This window comes from Nicotiana tomentosiformis, chromosome 7 (assembly GCF_000390325.3).
Source record: "Nicotiana tomentosiformis chromosome 7, ASM39032v3, whole genome shotgun sequence".
Classification (NCBI taxonomy): domain Eukaryota; kingdom Viridiplantae; phylum Streptophyta; class Magnoliopsida; order Solanales; family Solanaceae; genus Nicotiana; species Nicotiana tomentosiformis.
In genome coordinates, this window is record NC_090818.1 from 29083186 (window position 1) to 29102368 (window position 19183).

A 19183-nucleotide genomic window follows, 5' to 3' on the forward strand; every position below is an offset into this window, starting at 1 on the left:
GTTAATATCAAACTCTTGCAATAAAAGCACCCATATCATCAACCGGGCTTTGGAATATTTCTTGCTCATAAGATAGCGAAGTGCCGCATGATCCGTATGGACAATGACTTTTGCACCCATCAACTACGAGCGGAACTTCTCCACAGCAAAGACAATGGAAAAAAGCTCTTTCTTCGTGATGGTGTAGTTGACTTGGGAACTATTCATGGTTTTACTAGAATAGTAGACCAGATGAAAAAACTTGTTGATGTGTTATCCCAAAATAGCCCCTACCACCACATCACTTGCGTCGCACATGAGCTCAAAAGGAACACTCCAAGTTGGAGCGGTAATAATGGGAGTAGTAGTTAACTTGAACTTTAGCAATTCAAAGGCTTTCATGCAATAATCATTGAAGTGGAACTTAGCATCTTTCTCCAAAAGCTTGCACAACGGGTTCACCACTCTAGAGAAATCTTTGATGAAATGCCGGTAAAATTTCGCGTGACCTAAGAAACTCTGTACGCCTTTCACTGAAGTTGGAGGTGGAAGTTTAGAAATCACCTCAATATTTGCCTTGTCGACTTCAATGCCATTCTTTGAGATCTTGTGGCCAAGGACAAAGCCTTCCTCGACCATAAAATGACATTTCTCCCAATTGATCACCAAGTTTGTTTCTTCACATCTTGCCAACACTTTATTAAAGTTTGCGAGACAATCATCAAAAGAATTCCCTACCACTGAGAAGTCATCCATGAAGACTTCAAGGTAATCCTCCACCATATCCGTGAAGATCTCCATCATACACCTTTGAAAAGTCGTCGGTACATTCCACAACCCAAATGGCATCCGCTTGAAGGCAAAAGTTCCATAAGGACATGTAAAAGTAGTCTTCTCTTGATCCTCCGGAGCAATAAGAATTTGGTTGTAGCCGGAATACCCATCAAGAAAACAATAAAAAACACGGCCAACCAATCTATCAAGTATTTGATCTAGGAAGGGAAGTGGAAAATGGTCTTTCCTTATGACTTTGTTGAGCTTACGATAGTCCATACACACTCTCCACCTGGTCACCGTTCTTATAGGAATTAACTCATTCTTATCATTGGTGACCACCATCATGCCCCCATTCTTTGGGACATATTGAACCGGAGAAGTCCACGAACTATCGGAAATGGGATAGACAACCCCAGAATCCAACCACTTGATGATCTCCTTTTTGATAACTTCTTGCATTGCTTCGTTGAGTCTCCTTTTATGTTCAATATATGGTTTGGCACCTTCCTCCAAGTTAATATTGTACATGCAAAATGCGAGGCTTATCCACCGAATATCCTCCAATGTCCATCCAATAGCCTTCTTCCTCTTTTGTAGCACCGCCAATGTAGAGTCTACCTGCATGTTAGTCAAACAAGAGGAAAGAATAACTTGTAAAGTATAATAAGGGCCAAGAAATTCATACCGAAGATGTGGAGGCAATGGATTCAACTCCAAGATAGGAGGCTCCTCGATCGAGGGCTTTGTTTGAGGAGTTGTCCTATTTTCAAGATCCAAGGACAATTTGCAGGGCTCATAAGCGTACGACCCCATTCCTTGCAGCGATTTCACACATTCCATGAATCCATCCATTTCGTCAACATCAAAGTTGAGCAAGACGGCCTCTAATGTATCATCAACATTCATCACAACACTTTTTTCATCTACAATCACATCGGTCACCAAGTCTACGAAAGAACACACCTCTTTGCTATTGGGTTGCCACATGGACTTACACACATGGAAAATCACTTTTTCATCACCACCCCGGAAGGTAAGTTATCCGGCCTCAATATCAACTAGAGCCTTCCCCGTAGCAAGGAAAGGTCTACGAAGAATAATCGGCACCTCATAATCAACCTCACAATCAAGAATGACAAAATCCGCTGGGAGAATGAATTTATCAATACGAGCCAATACATCTTCAATCACTCCCAATTGTATCTTCATGGTACGATAGACCATTTGTAATCTCATAGATGCGGGTCTTGGTTGCCTAATTCCCAAAGTCTTGAAAACCGAATAGGGCATCAAATTGATACTTTTCCCAAGATCACAAAGAGCTTTTGCAAACTCGACACTCCCAATGGTACAAGGAATCGTGAAAGCGTAGGGATCCTCCACTTTGGGATCCATTAAATGCATAATTGCACTCACTTGATGAGTCATTTTTATGGTTTCAAAATTCATCGATCGCTTCTTTGTCACTAAATCCTTCATAACTTTGCATAACTGGGCATTTGCTCCAAGACTTCAACCAATGGCACATTGATAGATAGGCTCTTCATCATGTCCATAAACCTTTTGAATTGATTCTTGCCATTTTGCTTGGCGAGCGTTTGAGGATATAGAGGAGGAGGCCTAGGCATTGGTGCCATAGCCTTTTGCACTACCGGTTACGGTATGTCAACAATGTAATCCCTAGACGGGTTCACTTCCTCTTGAGCTTCCTCCACATTGTCATCAATATCAATCTGCACTTCCTCATTTGCTTTCACCACATTGTCCAGGATCTCATTTTCTTGAACCACTTGCTCATCATCCACAAGCTTCCGTTGATTCGAGGTGGGTGCATCCCCACCTTTTCCACTCCTTGTAGTAACGACCATGGCATGTCCCGTATTATTTCCACCTTTTGGGTTCACCACCGTGTCATTTGGTAGTGCCCCCTTAGGTCGAGTGTTTAGGGCTTGAGAGATTTGCCCCATTTGGACTTCCAAGTTTCGGATATATATATTGTGAGAGGCAAGTTAGGCATCGAAGTCGGCATTTTTCTCCATCATTTGCTTAAACATATTTTCAATTCATCCCATCTCATTGTTGGAAGAATTTGAACCATGGGAAGGATAAGGAGGCGGGTTGCTCAATTGTTGATACATCGGGGGCCTTTGAAAACCCGACCCCCGATTGACTTGATTATTGTTCCATCCCTCTTGGTTGTTGCCTCCCCAATATCCTTGATTATTTTCACTCTAATTGCCTTGGTTATTACCACCATTCCAATTTCCTTTATTATTGTTACTATTCCAATTCCCTTGAGTGTTGCCACCATTCCAAATACCTTAGTTGTTAGAATTCCAATTCCCTTGATTACCTTGAGGTCGCCATTGTTGTTGATTCGAGCCTTGAGAGTTGTTTCTTTGCCCTTGAAAGTTGTTCACATATTGCACTTCCTCCTCTTATTCATTGTAAGATTCATCTTGATCAAACCCACTATCTTCTTGCACTAATTCTCCACTCGGATTTGCACTTGTGGACCTTTGGGCCTTCTTTTGTTCACCATCATACTAACTCCCTCCATGGCATTGACTTGCTTAAGATTTTGCACTTGTTGAAGTTGAGCTTTGGCTAATTGATTCATTGTGGTGGTCAACTCGACAATGGCTTGCCCATTGTCATGCAATTCTTTATGTAGGTAAATCATGTTCGGATCACCTTGAGGAACATTTGCTCTACTTTTCCATACCGAAGAATTATCCGCCATTTCATCTAAAATCTCACAAGCTTCCGCATACGATGTTGTCATGAAATTTTCACCGGCAAGTTGATTAACCACGTACTGATTAGTAGTATTGATCCCCCAATAGAAAGTTTGTTGAATCATAGCCTCCGTCATGTCATTATTTGGGCACTCTTTGACCATAGTTCGGTACCTCTCCCATATTTCATGCAACGGTTCATTGGGCTCTTATTTGAATGCTAGAATCTCGTCTCTAAGGGTATCCATATGCAGGGAGAAAAGAACTTGGAAATAAATTTCTCCGCCAATTCATCCCATGTATGGATGGAGTGATTTGGCAATCTTTCTAGCCAATACAAGGCTTTCCCCTGTAGAGAGAAAGAAAATAGCCTCAACCTTAAAAGCATCCTCAGAGACGTTTGTCTGTTTACTCCCCCAACAAGTATTCACAAACCCCTTCAAGTGTTTGTATGCATTTTGACTCGGAGCCCCGGTGAAGAATCCTCGTTGCTCTAATAATGTGAGCATTACATTCGTGATTTGAACGTTGCCCGCCCTAATGCGGAGCGGGACAATGGAACTTGCATACCCTTCATTCGGCAACACCTGGTGTGGAGCCGCTCTTAGTGGAGGTGGAGTTGGGACGTTGTCTTGAGGTGCCCGACCTCTTCTATTTGCTTGAGGTTCAAGAGGAACCTCCTCAACTTGGTCATCTGTAATGTCACATCCCCCACAGGCATATTTCCGAGTTGATCGTTGTTGTTTGCCATTATGGTACCTACAATTGATTCACACAAATCAGTAACAAGGAAGAAAAAGAAGACAATTCACACACAAAACCAAATATATAGCTAAATCCGTTTTTAGCTCCCCGGCAACGATGCCAAAAATTGATCTCGTCCAAGTTCACACCTTAATTCAAGGTTATGAAATGGTCGATTGCAATAGTAATACCCAACAAGGAGTCGGGGTCGAATTCCACAGGGAGCTATACGTGGGATTTAGGAGTATAAATTTCAGTGTATGAGTATGAACTATCTCAAATTACACTTCCACAAATTGATGCTTGTTCTATGTCTATTCCAATTTAAGATTGCAAGATTAAGTAATAAAACTAAGGAATTGATTTTGTTGTTGTTTTTCAAATACTGTAAAAGGCTTAGGGCTATGACCTTTACCTAGGTGTTTGCCTAACGGGTTGTAAACTTTAAAGCTTGTTTTATTAGTCGGGGTGTATTATAGCTGTCAACACTTGAGTACCCACTCAATACTTCTCGGTCAGAGAGTGACTTTGCCCAATTTGACTTTCTCAAATCCAAATGGGTGTTGAACAAAATGGTTGATACAAAGCTCAGGTCGGGTTTTACTATCTCTAGATTCAAGCCTTTAATTGGGACTATCAATCTCTTGATTCACCCCAATTTTTTGTTAGCCAAATTTTTCTAGACTAAGTCTCTCTTTCTCAAGTAGAGACTAAGTCAAATAGGTATGAACTAATATTTGTAACCATTAATTCTACAACTAAAAACACAAACAATGCTAAATAATAAACACCTAACTATAAGTAAGCAATAAATCAAATACCCATTAAGTTTACACTCTAGGGTTGGGTCACAACCCTAGTAAAAATTTAGCTACTCATGCTTAAGATGGAAGAAATAGAAGAAGAAATAATAATTAAACTCATATTGATAATTAAAATAAAGAAATCTATGTTTAAAAAGCTCAAAATGGCAAAAACTACTAAAGAGAGTAAAGAAAAATGGCTATTGTAGCTACTGATGTCAAAAACTTAACCTAAAAAAGTGAAACTCTTCTATTTATACAGAGCTGAAATTTTTGGACAAAAATGTATTTTCGGAGGTTTTGCACTTTGCTTCAACCTGACAGGATTGGAATCTTGCGGCCATACAATTCTAAACCGCGACCGCATCTCTCTCTTTCTACAGTCCACACATTTCTGAGTGCGGCCCCACATAGCTCTTTTTCGGATCGAACAAATGAACATGCGGCCGTGTAGCTGATCTTCTGCGTCCGCACAATAATTGTGCGGTCCACACTTCCGTAGAACTTTATATGTAGGTTCTCTGTACTTTTGCTCTTGCCTAGCTTCTGCGGACGCACTTCTCACAGTTCTCTGATAAGTTCTTCTGCACAATCTGCGGCCATATATGATGTTCCGCGGTCCGCACTTTAAGCTTTTGTGTCTGTTTTTGTCCTTGAATTCAGATCACTAATTCTTGAGTTGGATTTCATCTTGGAGGCTCATTTTTCAATATTCCTACAATTAAGCATATGTCATCAGTTTTTGGGAACACAATTAAAAGGTTTTGGACTAAAACGAAAGATAAAAGGTGATAATAAGTAGTCAAAATTCCCACTTATCAAGATAGAATACGAGATGAGAGATTGATATCGTTTAAAGAAATTATTAGAATATTGTGTTAATTACAGATTTACCTCACTACTACTGTTGTACTTCTTATCTGTTTATGATTTACCATATTGATTTATTGGACCACTAGTAAGTGTCAATATCGACCTCTCGTCACTACTTCTTTGGGGTTAGGCTAGATACTTACTGGGTACGCATTGATTTACGTACTCATGCTGCTCTTCTGCACTAAATGTGCATGATCTAACAAGTTCATTTGGCGATCATCTTGGCGCGTAGGCGCAGTTGTTGAAGAGACTTTACGTGAGTTGCATTCCAGGCTACGCATCGCAGTCCACAGAGTCTCCATCGTACTATTTATTTTATCCCATCTCATTTACATTCTAGATAGATGTTGTATTATTATTGTACTACTTAGTAAATGCTCATGCTTATGACATCGAGTTTTGGGATATAATATTGATGCTTACGGTTCTGTATATTATCATCGCCTTTCATTTCTCTTACAAACTATAAATTTTGTACATTCTTGTGGATTTAAAAGTGTAAATTTTATTTCTTATTAAAATTTATGATTTTGAAAGTAATAAAATGAGTAATTAAATTGATCAATCACAGTTTGCTTGCCTGACGTCGGCGTTAGGTGCCATCACGATTTATAATGGATTTTGGGTCGTGACACTTTGTAATATAGATTGTCCTATTAAAGGCTGGCCACAAGAACCCAGTTCTGTTACAACTCTTCGGCTAATTTTGAGACAATATTGTTTGAAAGTGAAAGTTTTCAAAACATTAATGAATAGGCATAGTAATAATTACTGGAAGATGAAAGTAATTCAAATTTCAAGAAAGTGAATAAGTGCTTGGCAGATACATGGAGCTTTCAAGCCAATGAATTCCCATTTAAGTGATATATTTATTATTTATTGGAATGTAAATTTACTATTTAGTACAAATTTATTATGAGTAGTATTTAGATGAGGGGTAAAAATGTCGTCTAGTTTTTTATGAATATTTTAGTAAATCAACTTTACAACTTAGAGTCTTCCCACTTTTAGTATAGTATGATGATATGATGAGTATTATTTAGATGAGGGTATAAATGTCATCTAGTTTTTTAAGAATATTTTAGTAAATCAACTTTACAACTTAAAGTCTTCCTACGTTTAGTATAGTATGATGATTAAAGAAAGAAGTATAAGTTCTTGATATCTTATGGTGATCTGGATATATTTATTAGCTTGTTTCAAAAAGCAAAAATACCTTCAGGGTGGCAAAAAACTACATACTTCGAGTAAAAACTAAAGAAATCATACCGGAAAAATATTTATCTGAACACAAAAGAAAAAAGTGTTTAGCCCCGTAGGCTCTCTGATTTTTATAGTTGTAACGATCCGGCCGGTCGTTTTGAGTATTACAATCTTGTTCCCTCATTTCCTACTCAATTTATGCTTTATAATTGTCATGTGACTTGTCGGGGTAATTGGTTCGGGTCTGATGAGGTTTTGGAATGAATTGGAACACTTTGTTCCAAGGTTTAAAGTTTAAGTTGAAATAGTTGACCGGATATTAACTATGTATAAACGACCCCGAAATAGAGTTTTGATGAATCCAATAACTCCGTATGGTGATTTTGGACTTAGGAGTGTGTCCGAAAAATTATTTGGAAGTCCGTAGTTAAAGTAGGCTTGAATTGACTAAAATGAAAATTTAAGTTTGGAAGTTTGACCGGAGAATTGACTTTTTGATATTAGGGTCAGAATCCAATTCTGGAAATTAGAATATGTCCATTATGTCATTTATGACTTGTGTGCAAAATTTGAGGTCAATCGGACTTGATTTGATAGGTTTCGGCATCGAATGTAAAAGTTAAAAAATTCTTAGTTTCATTAAGCTTGAATTGGGGTATGATTCATAGTTTTAGCGTTGTTTGATGTGATTTGAGGTTTTGACTAAGTTCGTATGATGTTTTAAGACTTGTTGGTATATTTGGTTAAGGACCCGAGGGCATCAGGTGAGTTTAGGATGGTTAACGGATCAAATTCGGACTTAGAACAAAACTGGAAACCTTTTGTCTTCTGATGCAATCATACCTGCGGAATTTGGCTCGCAAGTGCGAGCTGGCAGAAGCGATCCTGGAATCGCAGAAGCGTGTGGTGCGCAGAAGTGGACAAAATGTCGCAGAAGCGCGATCGCAGAAGCGACAACATGGTCGCAGATGCGGCCTGGGCCAGGAAGGCACTGGACCACAGAAGCGGATGCTTCTTCGCAGAAGCGAGAATGGCACAGAAGCGGTTGCGCAAGAGCGGTTAAAAATTCTGCAGGTGCGGAACCTCTGGGCAGTGTACAAAAACAGAGTGATCCTAGATTTTCTCATTTTTGGACATTCCAAACACGGGTTGAGGCGATTTTTCAGAGAGAATTCACGGGAAAACTTGAGGTAAGTCACTTATGATCATTGTTAGTCGATAATATTGAATTATCATTGAGTATTTTGACTAGATTACATATTTTGGAAGTGAAATTAGAGGATTTGGGCCTAGTGATTTCAAAATAATAATTTAAGATTTGGAGGTCGAGTTGATGTCGGAATTTGGTAAATTTGAAATGGATGGACTCGTGGTTGAATGGGCATTCATATTTTGTAACTTTTGTCGGGTTCCGAGACGTGGTCCCCATGGGCGATTTTTGAGTGCAATTTCGGATTTTGTTGAAAAATTAGTATTTTCATATGGAATTAATTCCTATAATTTGTATTGACTTAATCGAATTATTTGTGACTAGATTCGAGGCGTTTGGAGACTGATTCGCGAGGCAGAGGCATAGCAGAATAATGAATTACACGGTTTGAGGTAAGTAATAGTTCTAAATTTGGTTCTGAGAGCATGAAAACCCGGATTATATGTTATGTGATCGGTTTTGAGGTGACGCACATGCTAGGTGACGGGGGTGTGGGCGTGCACCATAGAAATTGTGACTTGGTCAAATTCCATGGAAATGTGTAGTTGAATAATCTGTTGTTATCTGTACATTCTCCATGTAGTAGAGAAATTGAACCACCAACCATGTTAGAAATCATGTTTAGATTATGTCTTGGCATTGTAGGGACCAAGAGAGGTCGTGTACATGTTGAATTATCTGCTAAATTGCTATTTTGTATTGAGTCATAGTTTACTTGTTTATTTTATCTCAGTCTCTATTGTTCCTTGTTGATACATTATGCTATTTCTGTTGGGGCTGATTTTTATGATTACTGAGAGCCCGAGAGACTGGAGAGATTTATGACTGAGTGAGGCCGAGGGCCTGATTGTGAGATATTATACTATAGCACGTGAGTTGTCTGTACGGATCCAAATATTATACTATAGCATGTGAGTTGTCCATGCAGCACGTGAGTTATCCGTGTGGATCCAGATATTATACTATAGCACGTGAGTTGTCCGTACAATACATGAGTTGTCCGTGCGGATTATAGCGCTTGGGATGAAGGAGCCCCTCCGGAGTCTGTACACACCCCTAGTAAACGCATGTACCTACTGAGTGTGAGTGCTGAGCGAGTGGGAGAACTGAGTGACTGTTGCTCTAAGATGATGCATTGATTTCATTATTGTTGTACTACATTTGTCATATATCATTATTTTGGAAATTTCTGAGAGATATTATCTGCTGTTTCAGTCGAACTTGATATGAAATTACTGTTTGGGCCTTAATTGTTGAACTTGCAAGCATGCCTACTTTCTTATGTTGGAAATTACTGTAATTGGACTTAGTTGTGAAGCTCGTCACTACTTTCAATTCTTTATTTAGTATTGTTACTTGCTGAGTTGGTTGTACTCATACTACACCCTACACCTCGTGTGCAGATCCAGGTACTTCCGGATACGACAAGTGATAGATCTCAGAGTGTTATCAGTTGGAGACTATCAAGGTAGCTGCTTGGCGTCCGCTGACCTTGACTCACTTCCTTTCAGTTATTGTAATATTTTATATTTTCAGACAATATTTTTATCAGTCAGACTTTGTTATCATTTATATGCTCATGTACCCAGTGACACCGGATTTTGTGAATGTATCTTATGTCAGTAATTTGTAATATTTTCTATGGAAATTCAAATATTATGTTTTCAAACTTAAAAGAAATTGTGGCTTATTAAGATTGTCGGCTTGCCTAGTATTGAGATAGGCGCCATCATGATAGGTTAGGATTTTTGGGTCGTGACAAGTTAGTATCAGAGCCTAGGTTACATAGGTCTCACGAGTCATGAGCAGGTTTAGTAGAGTCTTACGGATCGGTAGGAGATGTCTGTACTTATCTTCGAGTGGCTGCCGAACCCTTAGGAAAATTTCACTTTCTTGTATTTTGTCGTGCGAATTTGTTGATTCGAAACTAAATTTCTGTTATTATATTCAATGGTGAGGACACGTACTACCGGATCGGACGGTCAGCCACCAGTGCCACCAGTTAGGGCCGTGGTAGAGGCCGGGGCCGAGGTAGAGGTCGAGGTATAACTCGTATAGCAGTTGGAGCTGCACCCGTAGCACCACCAGTTGCTCCAGCTCAGGAGCAGATTCCAGATATAGTTGAGCCGGCGGGACCAGCTCAGGCACCAGTTGTGCCTATTGTGATTCCAGGTCTTCAGGAGGCTCTAGCACATATATTGACTGTTTGCACTGGCCTTGCTCAGGTGGTTTAGGCTCAGGTCGCACCAGCCACTTTTCAGGCTAGGGGAGGTACTCATACCCCTGTTGCCCATACTCCAGAGCAGGTAGTGTAGGGACTTCAAATACCGGGGCACTACCAGCCTAGCTAGTTACAGCTGCTCAAGCCCAGGTGGTCCCCGATATGGCTGATAATGAGCATAAGAGACTTGAGAGATTTGGGAGGCTTCGACCTCCATCATTTAGCGGTGCTGAGTCAGAGGATACTCAGGTTTTTTTGGATAAGTGCCAGCAAATGCTTCGGACATCGAGTATTCTGGAGACCAATGGGTTCTTGTTCACTACTTTTCAGTTTTCTGGGGATGCCTTCAGATGGTGGGAGGCTTATGAGAGCCACAAATCGGTCGGTGCAGTACCACTTACATGGCTGGAGCTCTCCGTTCTCTTCTTGGAGAAGCTCGTGTCGTCGTCGCGTAGGGATGAGTTGCGCAGACAGTTTGAGCAGCTTTGGCAGGATGGCATGTCTGTGACCTAATACGAGATGAGGTTTTCTGAGTTGGCTCGTCACGCATTTTGGTTGGTTTACACTGGTAAGGAGAGGATTAAGAGGTTCGTTAATGGCCTCACGTATCAGTTGCGGTTGCTTATGACTAGGGAGAGGGTATCTGGTGCCACTTTTGACGAGGTGGTTGACATTGCTCGGCAGATAGATGTGGTCCATAGCCAGGAGTGTGGTGAGAGGGAGGCCAAGAGGCCTCGAGGTTCGGGCGGTTTCGGTGGGTTACCTTTTGGGGGACAGTCCTACCACAGCAGGGGTCGTCCTTATAGGCTTGCTCAGATGACTCGTCCAGCTCATCGTGGTGCATCAGCTAGCCACGGTTCTTACAGTGCTCACTTAGTCCAGTCTTCATTCAGTGCACTACCAGTGCAGAGTTCTCACCATACCTCGTTCACTCATGCTTCTACATATAATTCCGCAGGTCATCAAGAGGAGCAGTTCCATCATAGGAGGGGTTGTTTCGAGTGCGAAGACTTTGGTCATATCATGAGAGATTGCCCTAGGTTGTTGAGTAGGGCTCCACAATAGAGTTCTCGGCCGATGGCACCAGCACCAGTAGTTACACCGCACATCCAGCCAGCTCGGGGTGGGGCTTAGTCAGCTAGGAGTCGCCCAAGAGGGGGAGGCCGATCAGGTAGTGGTCAGGCCTGATTCTATGCTTTTCCTGCCATGCCAGATGTCATTGCCTCAGATGCAGTGATCACAGGTATTGTCTCAGTGTGCCATATGGAAGCTTCTATATTATTTGACCCTGGTTTTACTTATTCCTATGTATCATCGTACTTTACTCATTATCTGGATATGCCCCGTGAGTCCTTAGTTTCATCTGTTAGTGTACCTACGCCGGTGGGCGATACTATTATTGTGGACCGTGTATATCGGTCGTGTGTAGTAACTATTGGGGGACTGGAGACTTGAGTTGATTTCTTATTGGATTTCAATGTAATCTTGGGTATGGATTGGTTGTCTCCATGTCATGATATTCTGGACTGTCACGCAAAAACTGTGACGTTGGTGATGCCGGGGTTGCCGAAGGTCGAATGGAGAGGTTCTCTAGATTATGTTCCCGGCAGGGTAATTTCTTATTTAAAGGCCCAACGTATGGTTGGGAAGGGGTGTTTGTCATATTTGGCCTTTGTGAGAGACGTTGATACAGATACTCCTACTATTGATTCAGTACCGGTAGTGCAAGACTTTTCGAATGTATTTCATGCAGACATGCCGGATATGCCACCCGACAGGGATATTGATTTCGGTATTGACTTGGTGCGAGGCACTCAGCTCATTTCTATTCCTCCGTATCGTATGGCACAAGCTGAGTTGAAAGAATTGAAAGAACAACTTCAGGAACTTCTTGATAAGGGGTTTATTAGGGATAGTGTGTCTCATTGGGGTGCATCGGTTCTGTTTGTGAAAAAGAAAGATGGTACTATGCGTACGTGCATCGACTATAGGCAGTTGAACAAAGTTACAATCAAGAATAAGTATTATTTGCCACGTATTGATGATTTATTTGACCAGCTTCAGGGAGCGAGGGTATTCTCCAAAATTGATTTGACATTCGGGTATCACCAGTTAAAAATTCGGGATTCGGATATTCTAAAGATGGCGGTCAGGACTCGTTATGATCACTATAAATTTCTCGTGATGTCTTTTGGGCTGACCAACGCCCCAACAACATTTATGCACTTGATGAATAGTGTATTTTAGCCATATCTTGATTCATTTGTCATAGTATTTATTGATGATATCCTGGTGTACTCACGTAGCCAAAAGGAGCATGCACAACACTTGGGTATTGTATTACAGAGGCTGAGATGAGAAACTTTATGCTAAATTCTCTAAGTGTGAGTTCTGGATTAGTTCAGTGGCATTCTTGGGACACATAGTGTCCAGTGAAGGAATAAAGGTGGATCCGAAGAAGATAGAGGCAGTTCAGAGTTGTCCCAGGCCATCTTCAGCTACTGAGATTTAGAGTTTTCTCAGCTTGGTCGGTTATTATCGTCACTTCGTGGAGGGTTTTTTGTCTATTGCATCGCCTTTGACTAAATTAACCCAGAAAGGTGCTCCATTCAGGTGGTCGGATGAGTGTGAAGAGAGCTTTCAAAAGCTCAAGACTGCCTTGACCATAGATCCAGTTCTAGTTTTGCCTTCAGCTTCATGCTCTTATGCAGTGTATTGTGATGCTTCTCGGATTGGTATTGGGCGTGTCTTAATGCAGGAGAGTAGAGTGATTGCTTATGCTCCGCGTCAGATGAAGTCACATAAAAATAACTACCATGTTCATGATTTAGGATTGGCAGCCATTATTCATGCATTGAATATTTGGAGACACTATCTCTATGTGTGTCTTGTGAGGTATTTACAAATCATCGGAGCCTTCAGCACCTATTCAAACAGAAAGATCTAAATTTGAGGCAGCGGAGATGGTTGGAGTTGCTAAAGGACTATGATATCACTATTCTTTATCATCCCGGGAAGGACAATGTGGTGGCCGATGCCTTGAGTAGATAGGCGGTGAGTATGGGTAGCCTTGCATTCATTCATGCTGGTGAAAGGCCTCGTGCAGTTGATTTTCAGGACTTGGCTAATCAGTTCGTGAGATTAGATGTTTCGGAGCCCAGTCAGGTTCTAGCTTGTATGGTTTCTCGGTCTTCCCTATATGATCGCATTAGAGAGCGCTAGTATGATGATCCCCATTTGCTTGTCTTGAAGGACACAGTTCAGCACGGTGATGCCAAAGATGTTACTATTAGAGATAATGGGGGTATTGAGGATGCAGGGTCAAATTTGTGTGCCTAATGTGGATGGGCTGCGTGAATTGATTCTTGAAGAAGCCCATAGTTCGCGGTATTCCATTCATCCGGGTGCCGCTAAGATGTACCAAGACTTAAGGCAGCACTATTGGTGGAGAAAAATGAAGAAAGATATAGTTGGGTTTGTAGCTCGGTGTCTAAATTGTCAACAGGTGAAGTACGAGCATCAGAGACCGGGCGGATTTCTTCAGAGACTTGAAATTCCGGAGTGGAAGTGGGAGCGTATCACCATGGACTCCGTAGTTAGACTCCCACGAACTTTGATAAAGTTTGATGTTGTTTGGGTTATTGTAGATTGGTTGACCAAGTTCGCGCATTTTATTCCAGTTGGTACTACTTATTCTTGGGAGTGGTTGGCTGAGATTTATATCCGCGAGATTATTCGCCTACACGGTGTGCCAGTGTCTATCATTTCAGATTGGGGCACGCAGTTTACATCACAGTTTTGGAGAGCAGTGCAGCGAGAATTAGGCACACAGGTTCAGTTGAGTACATCATTTCACCCTCAGACAGACAGACAGTCAGAGCGTACTATTCAAATATTGGAAGATATGCTACGTGCTTGTGTTATAGATTTTGGGGGTTCTTGGGATCAGTTTCTGCTACTTGCAGAGTTTGCCTATAATAACAGCTACCAATCGAGCATTCAGATGGCTCAGTATGAGAATTTGTATGGGAGATTGTGTCGGTCTCCAGTGGGTTAGTTCGAGCCGGGTGAGGCTAGGCTATTGGGTACTAATTTAGTTTAGGATGCTTTGGAAAAAGTTAAATTGATTCAGGATTGACTTCGCACGGCGCAGTCTAGACAGAAGAGTTATGCCGACCAGAAGGTCCATGATGTTGCTTACATGGTTGGGGAGAAGGTTTTGCTCAAGATTTCACCCATGAAGGGTGTGTTGAGGTTCGGGATGAAGGGAAAGTTGAGCCCTCGGTATATTGGGCCGTTTGAGGTGCTTAAGAAGATTGCAGAAGTGGCTTATAAACTTGCATTGCCGCCTAGTCTATCGAGTTTTCATCCAGTGTTTCATGTATCTATGCTCCAGAAGTATGTCGGGGATCCGTCTCATGTTTTGGATTCCAGCACAATACAGTTGGATGGTAATTTGGCTTATGATGTGGAGTCGGTGGGCATTTTAGACCGGCAGGTTCGAAAGTTGAGATCAAAGAACATAGCTTCAGTGAAAGTACAGTGGAGAGGCCAGCCAGTCGGAGAAGCTACTTGGGAGACTAAGCGGGAGATGCAAAGCAAATATCCGCACCTATTTGAGACTCCAGGTATAATTCTAAACCCATTTGAGGACAACCTCATTCCCCCATTTACTGCTCGATTTATGCTTTATAATTGTTATGTGACTTGTCGGGGTACTTGGTTCGGGTCCGGTGAGGTTTTGGAATGAATTGGAACACTTAGTTCCAAGGTTTAAAGCTTAAGTTGAAATAGTTGAACGAATGTTTATTATGTGTAAACGACCCCAAAATAGAGTTTTGATGATTCCAATAGCTCTGTATGATGATTTTGGACTTAGGAGCGTGTCCGAAAAATTATTTGAAACTCCATAGTTAAATTAGGCTTGAATTGGCTAAAATAAAAATTTAAGTTTGGAAGTTTGACCGGGGAGTTTACTTTTTGATATCGGGGTCGGAATCCGATTCTGGAAATTAGAATAGGTCCGTTATATCATTTATGATTGTGTGCAAAATTTGAGGTCAATCGGACTTGATTTAATAGGTTTCGGCATCGAATGTAAAAGTTAAAAAAATCGAAGTTTCATTAAGCTTGATTTGGGATATGATTCGTGGTTTTAGCGTTGTTTGATGTGATTTGAGGTTTCGACTAAGTTCGTATGATGTTTTAAAACTTGTTGGTATATTTGGTTGAGATCCCGAGGGCCTCAGGTGAGTTTTAGATGGTTAACGGATCAAATTCGAACTTAGAACAAAACTGGAAACCTTCTGCCTTCTGATGCAATCGCACCTGCGGAATTTGGCTCGCAGGTGCGAGCTCGCAGAAACGAGCCTGGAATCGCAGAAGCGTGCGGTCCGCAAAAGCGGACAAAATTCCACAGAAGCGCGACTGCAAAAGCGACAACATGGTCACAGATGTAGCCTGGGATAGGAGGGCACTGGACAGTAGAAGCGGACTCTTATCCGCGGAAGCGATAATGGCACAGAAGCGGGAGAAAAATCGCAAGAGCGGTTAAAAATTCCGCAGGTGCAGAACCTCTGGGCAGTGTACAAAAACAGAGAGGTCCGAGATTTTCTTATTTTTGGACATTCTAAACATGGGTTGAGGTAATTTTTCATAGAGAATTCCCGGAAATACTTGAGGTAAGTCACTTATGATTATTGTTAGTCAATAATATTGAATTATCATTGAGTATTTCGACTAGATTACGTGTTTTGAGGTAAAATTAGAGGATTTGGACCTAGGGATTTCAAAATAAGAATTTAAGATTTGGAGGTCGAGTTGATGTCGAAATTTGGTAAATTTGATATGGATGGATTCGTGGTTGAATGAGCATTCATATTGTGTAACTTTTTTCGGGTTCCGAGACGTGGGCCCCACAAGCGATTTTTGAGTGCAATTTTGGATTTTGTTGGAAAATTAGTTTTTTCATATGGAATTAATTCCTATAATTTGTATTGACTAAATCGAATTATTTGTTACTAGATTTGAGGCGTTTGGAGACCGATTTGCGAGGCAAATGCATAGCAGAATAAAGAATTACACGGTTTGAGGTAAGTAGCAGTTCTAAATTTGGTTCTGAGGGTATAAAACCCCGGATTATATGTTATCTGATCGGTTTTGAGGTGACACACATGTTAGGTGACGGGCGTGTGGGCATGCACCGTAGGAATTATGACTTGGTCAAATTTCATGGAACTGTGTAGTTGAATAATCTGTTGTTATCTGTACATTCTCCATGTAGTAGAGAAATTGAATCGCCAACCATGTTAGAAATCATGTTTAGATTATGTGTTGGCACTGTAGGGACCCACAAAGGTCGTGTACATGTTGAATTATCTGCTAAATTGCTGTTTTATACTCAGTCAGAGTTTACTTATTTATTTTATCTCAGTCTCCATTGTTCCTTGTTGATACATTATGTCATTTCTGTTGGGGCTGATTTTCATGATTACTGAGAGCCCGAGAGACTGGAGAGATTTATGAGTGAGTGAGGTCGAGGGCCTGATTGTGAGATATTATACTATAGCACGTGAGTTGTCTGTGCAGCACGTGAGTTGTCCGTGCGGATCCATATATTATACTATAGCACGTGAGTTGTCCGTACGGATTATAGCGCTTGGGCTGAAGGAGCCCCTCCGGAGTCTGTACACACCCCTAGTAAACGCATGTACCTACTGAGTGCTGAGTGTTGAGCGAGTGGGAGGACTGAGTGACTGTTGCTCTAAGATGATGCATTGATTTCATTATTGTTGTACTACATTTGTCATATATCATTGTTTTGGAAATTTCTGAGAGATATTATCTTCTGTTTCAGTCGAACTTGATATGAAATTACTGTTTGGGCCTTAATTGTTGAACTTGCAAGCATGCCTACTTTCTTATGTTGGAAATTACTGTAATTGGACTTAGTTGTGAAGCTCGTCACTACTTTCAATTCTTTATTTAGTATTGTTACTTGCTGATTTGGTTGTACTCATACTACACCCTGCACCTCGTGTGCAGATTCAGGTACTTTCGGATATGAAAAAGGATAGATCTCAGAGTGTTATCAGTTGGAGACTATCAAGGTAGCTGCTTGGCGTCCGCTGACCTTGACTCACTTCCTTTCAGTTATTGTAATGTTCTATATTTTCAGACAATATTTTTATCAGTCAGACTTTATTATCATTTATATGCTCATGTACCCAGTGACACCGGATTTTGTGAATGTATCTTATGTCAGTAATTTGTGATATTTTCTATGGAAATTCAAATATTATGTTTTCAAACTTAAAAGAAATTGTGGCTTATTAAGGTTGTTGGTTTGCCTAGTATTGAAATAGGCGCTATCACGATAGGTTAAGATTTTTGGATCGTGACAATAGTAGACGTCATTATACTCTCATTGGCACAAACGCCTCCTCTAACTTGTTGCAATATCAATGATTGTCCAAAGGCACCACCATATACAAGAACTTATTAGATATGCCATCCATATCAACAAGTGATTTGTTAGGCTCATAAGGTAACCCAAAATTGTAAAGTTAGTTTGCTATATTACCACTGACAAAAATAATGGCAGGCTTTGTCTTTCTTATAATACAAGGAGCGCTAGCCAGTAAATACTACTACTAAAATTTAGTTTGTTTATAGAATAATATGTCTATCAAATATCATTAATAATATTTTTATCTGGAATGTTCTCAAAGCAAAGATTCTAGAATTTAATTGAGAATACAAAAAAGTACCGGATATTTTTAATAGACTAGATACATTAAGTAGTTATCCAATTAAGACTAACGGGCAAGACTATGAAAATGAAAAGGGAAAAAGGACAAATATACCCCTCTACTTTAAGATATTTTTTATATTTAACCTCCGGTATACTATCGGGCCAAATTTACCCCTACCGTTATATTATCGGGTTAAATTTACCTCTACAATCAGTAAACTTTTAAAAATTATCCCTCAATCCATCAAGTGACCCAGAATCTCCCAAATTATTTTAATTAAGTTACTTATTCTACTTCTTGGTCCAAAATAATTGGCATTTACTTGCAATCTGCATTTGAGAAAAAATAAGAGAAAAAAATATTAAATAATAAAACCCTTAATAAACAAAGTAGAGTAATTTGAAAAATCAAAATTAGGTATGTTGTCTAAATTCTAAAAGTATTTACAACATCCCAATTTTAATGAATTCCTCAGAGACTTTACATTGTCGAATTCAACTTTACTTTAATCAAATGCCTACACATTGTGCACTCTTAAGTTAGTCGATCGAACTCTATACTAACCAAATAATGACAAAATATATTTGAATATAATACATGTACATACATGATGATCAGCCGCATATAATTCACAATAAACAGACCCACTGAATTCTACGGTGTGTATATGGTTGAAAAATAAAAATAAAAATTAAGCCAATTCCAAACCCATTATTACAAGAAGAAAAGTGGGTGCATTGGTAATTAAAAATATTCATGAATAATTTGTATAGTTTAGTGGCATTCACATCAATAGTAATTTCTGAAAATAGTGGAGCAAGAAGAACAACAAGTGATTTAAATAAAAGGAATTTGGGAGATTTTGGATTACTTAACAC

At 40.2% G+C, this 19183-nt stretch overlaps 2 protein-coding genes across 2 annotated transcripts; one reads left to right on the forward strand and one right to left on the reverse strand.

Moving 5' to 3' along the window:
- Positions 1–1794: 1794 nt before the first annotated feature.
- LOC138895409 (uncharacterized) lies at positions 1795–2723 on the reverse strand. The gene is made up of 2 exons (XM_070180095.1): positions 2416–2723; positions 1795–2266 (listed from the first exon to the last, which is right to left on the reverse strand). Exons 1-2 carry the CDS (start codon positions 2721–2723, stop codon positions 1795–1797), a joined length of 780 nt encoding a protein of 259 aa, XP_070036196.1.
- An 8347-nt stretch (positions 2724–11070) lies between these two features.
- On the forward strand, positions 11071–11616 carry LOC138895410 (uncharacterized). Its single transcript, XM_070180096.1, has one exon. The coding sequence runs from the start codon at positions 11071–11073 to the stop codon at positions 11614–11616; it is 546 nt and encodes a 181-aa protein (XP_070036197.1).
- Positions 11617–19183: the final 7567 nt, after the last annotated feature.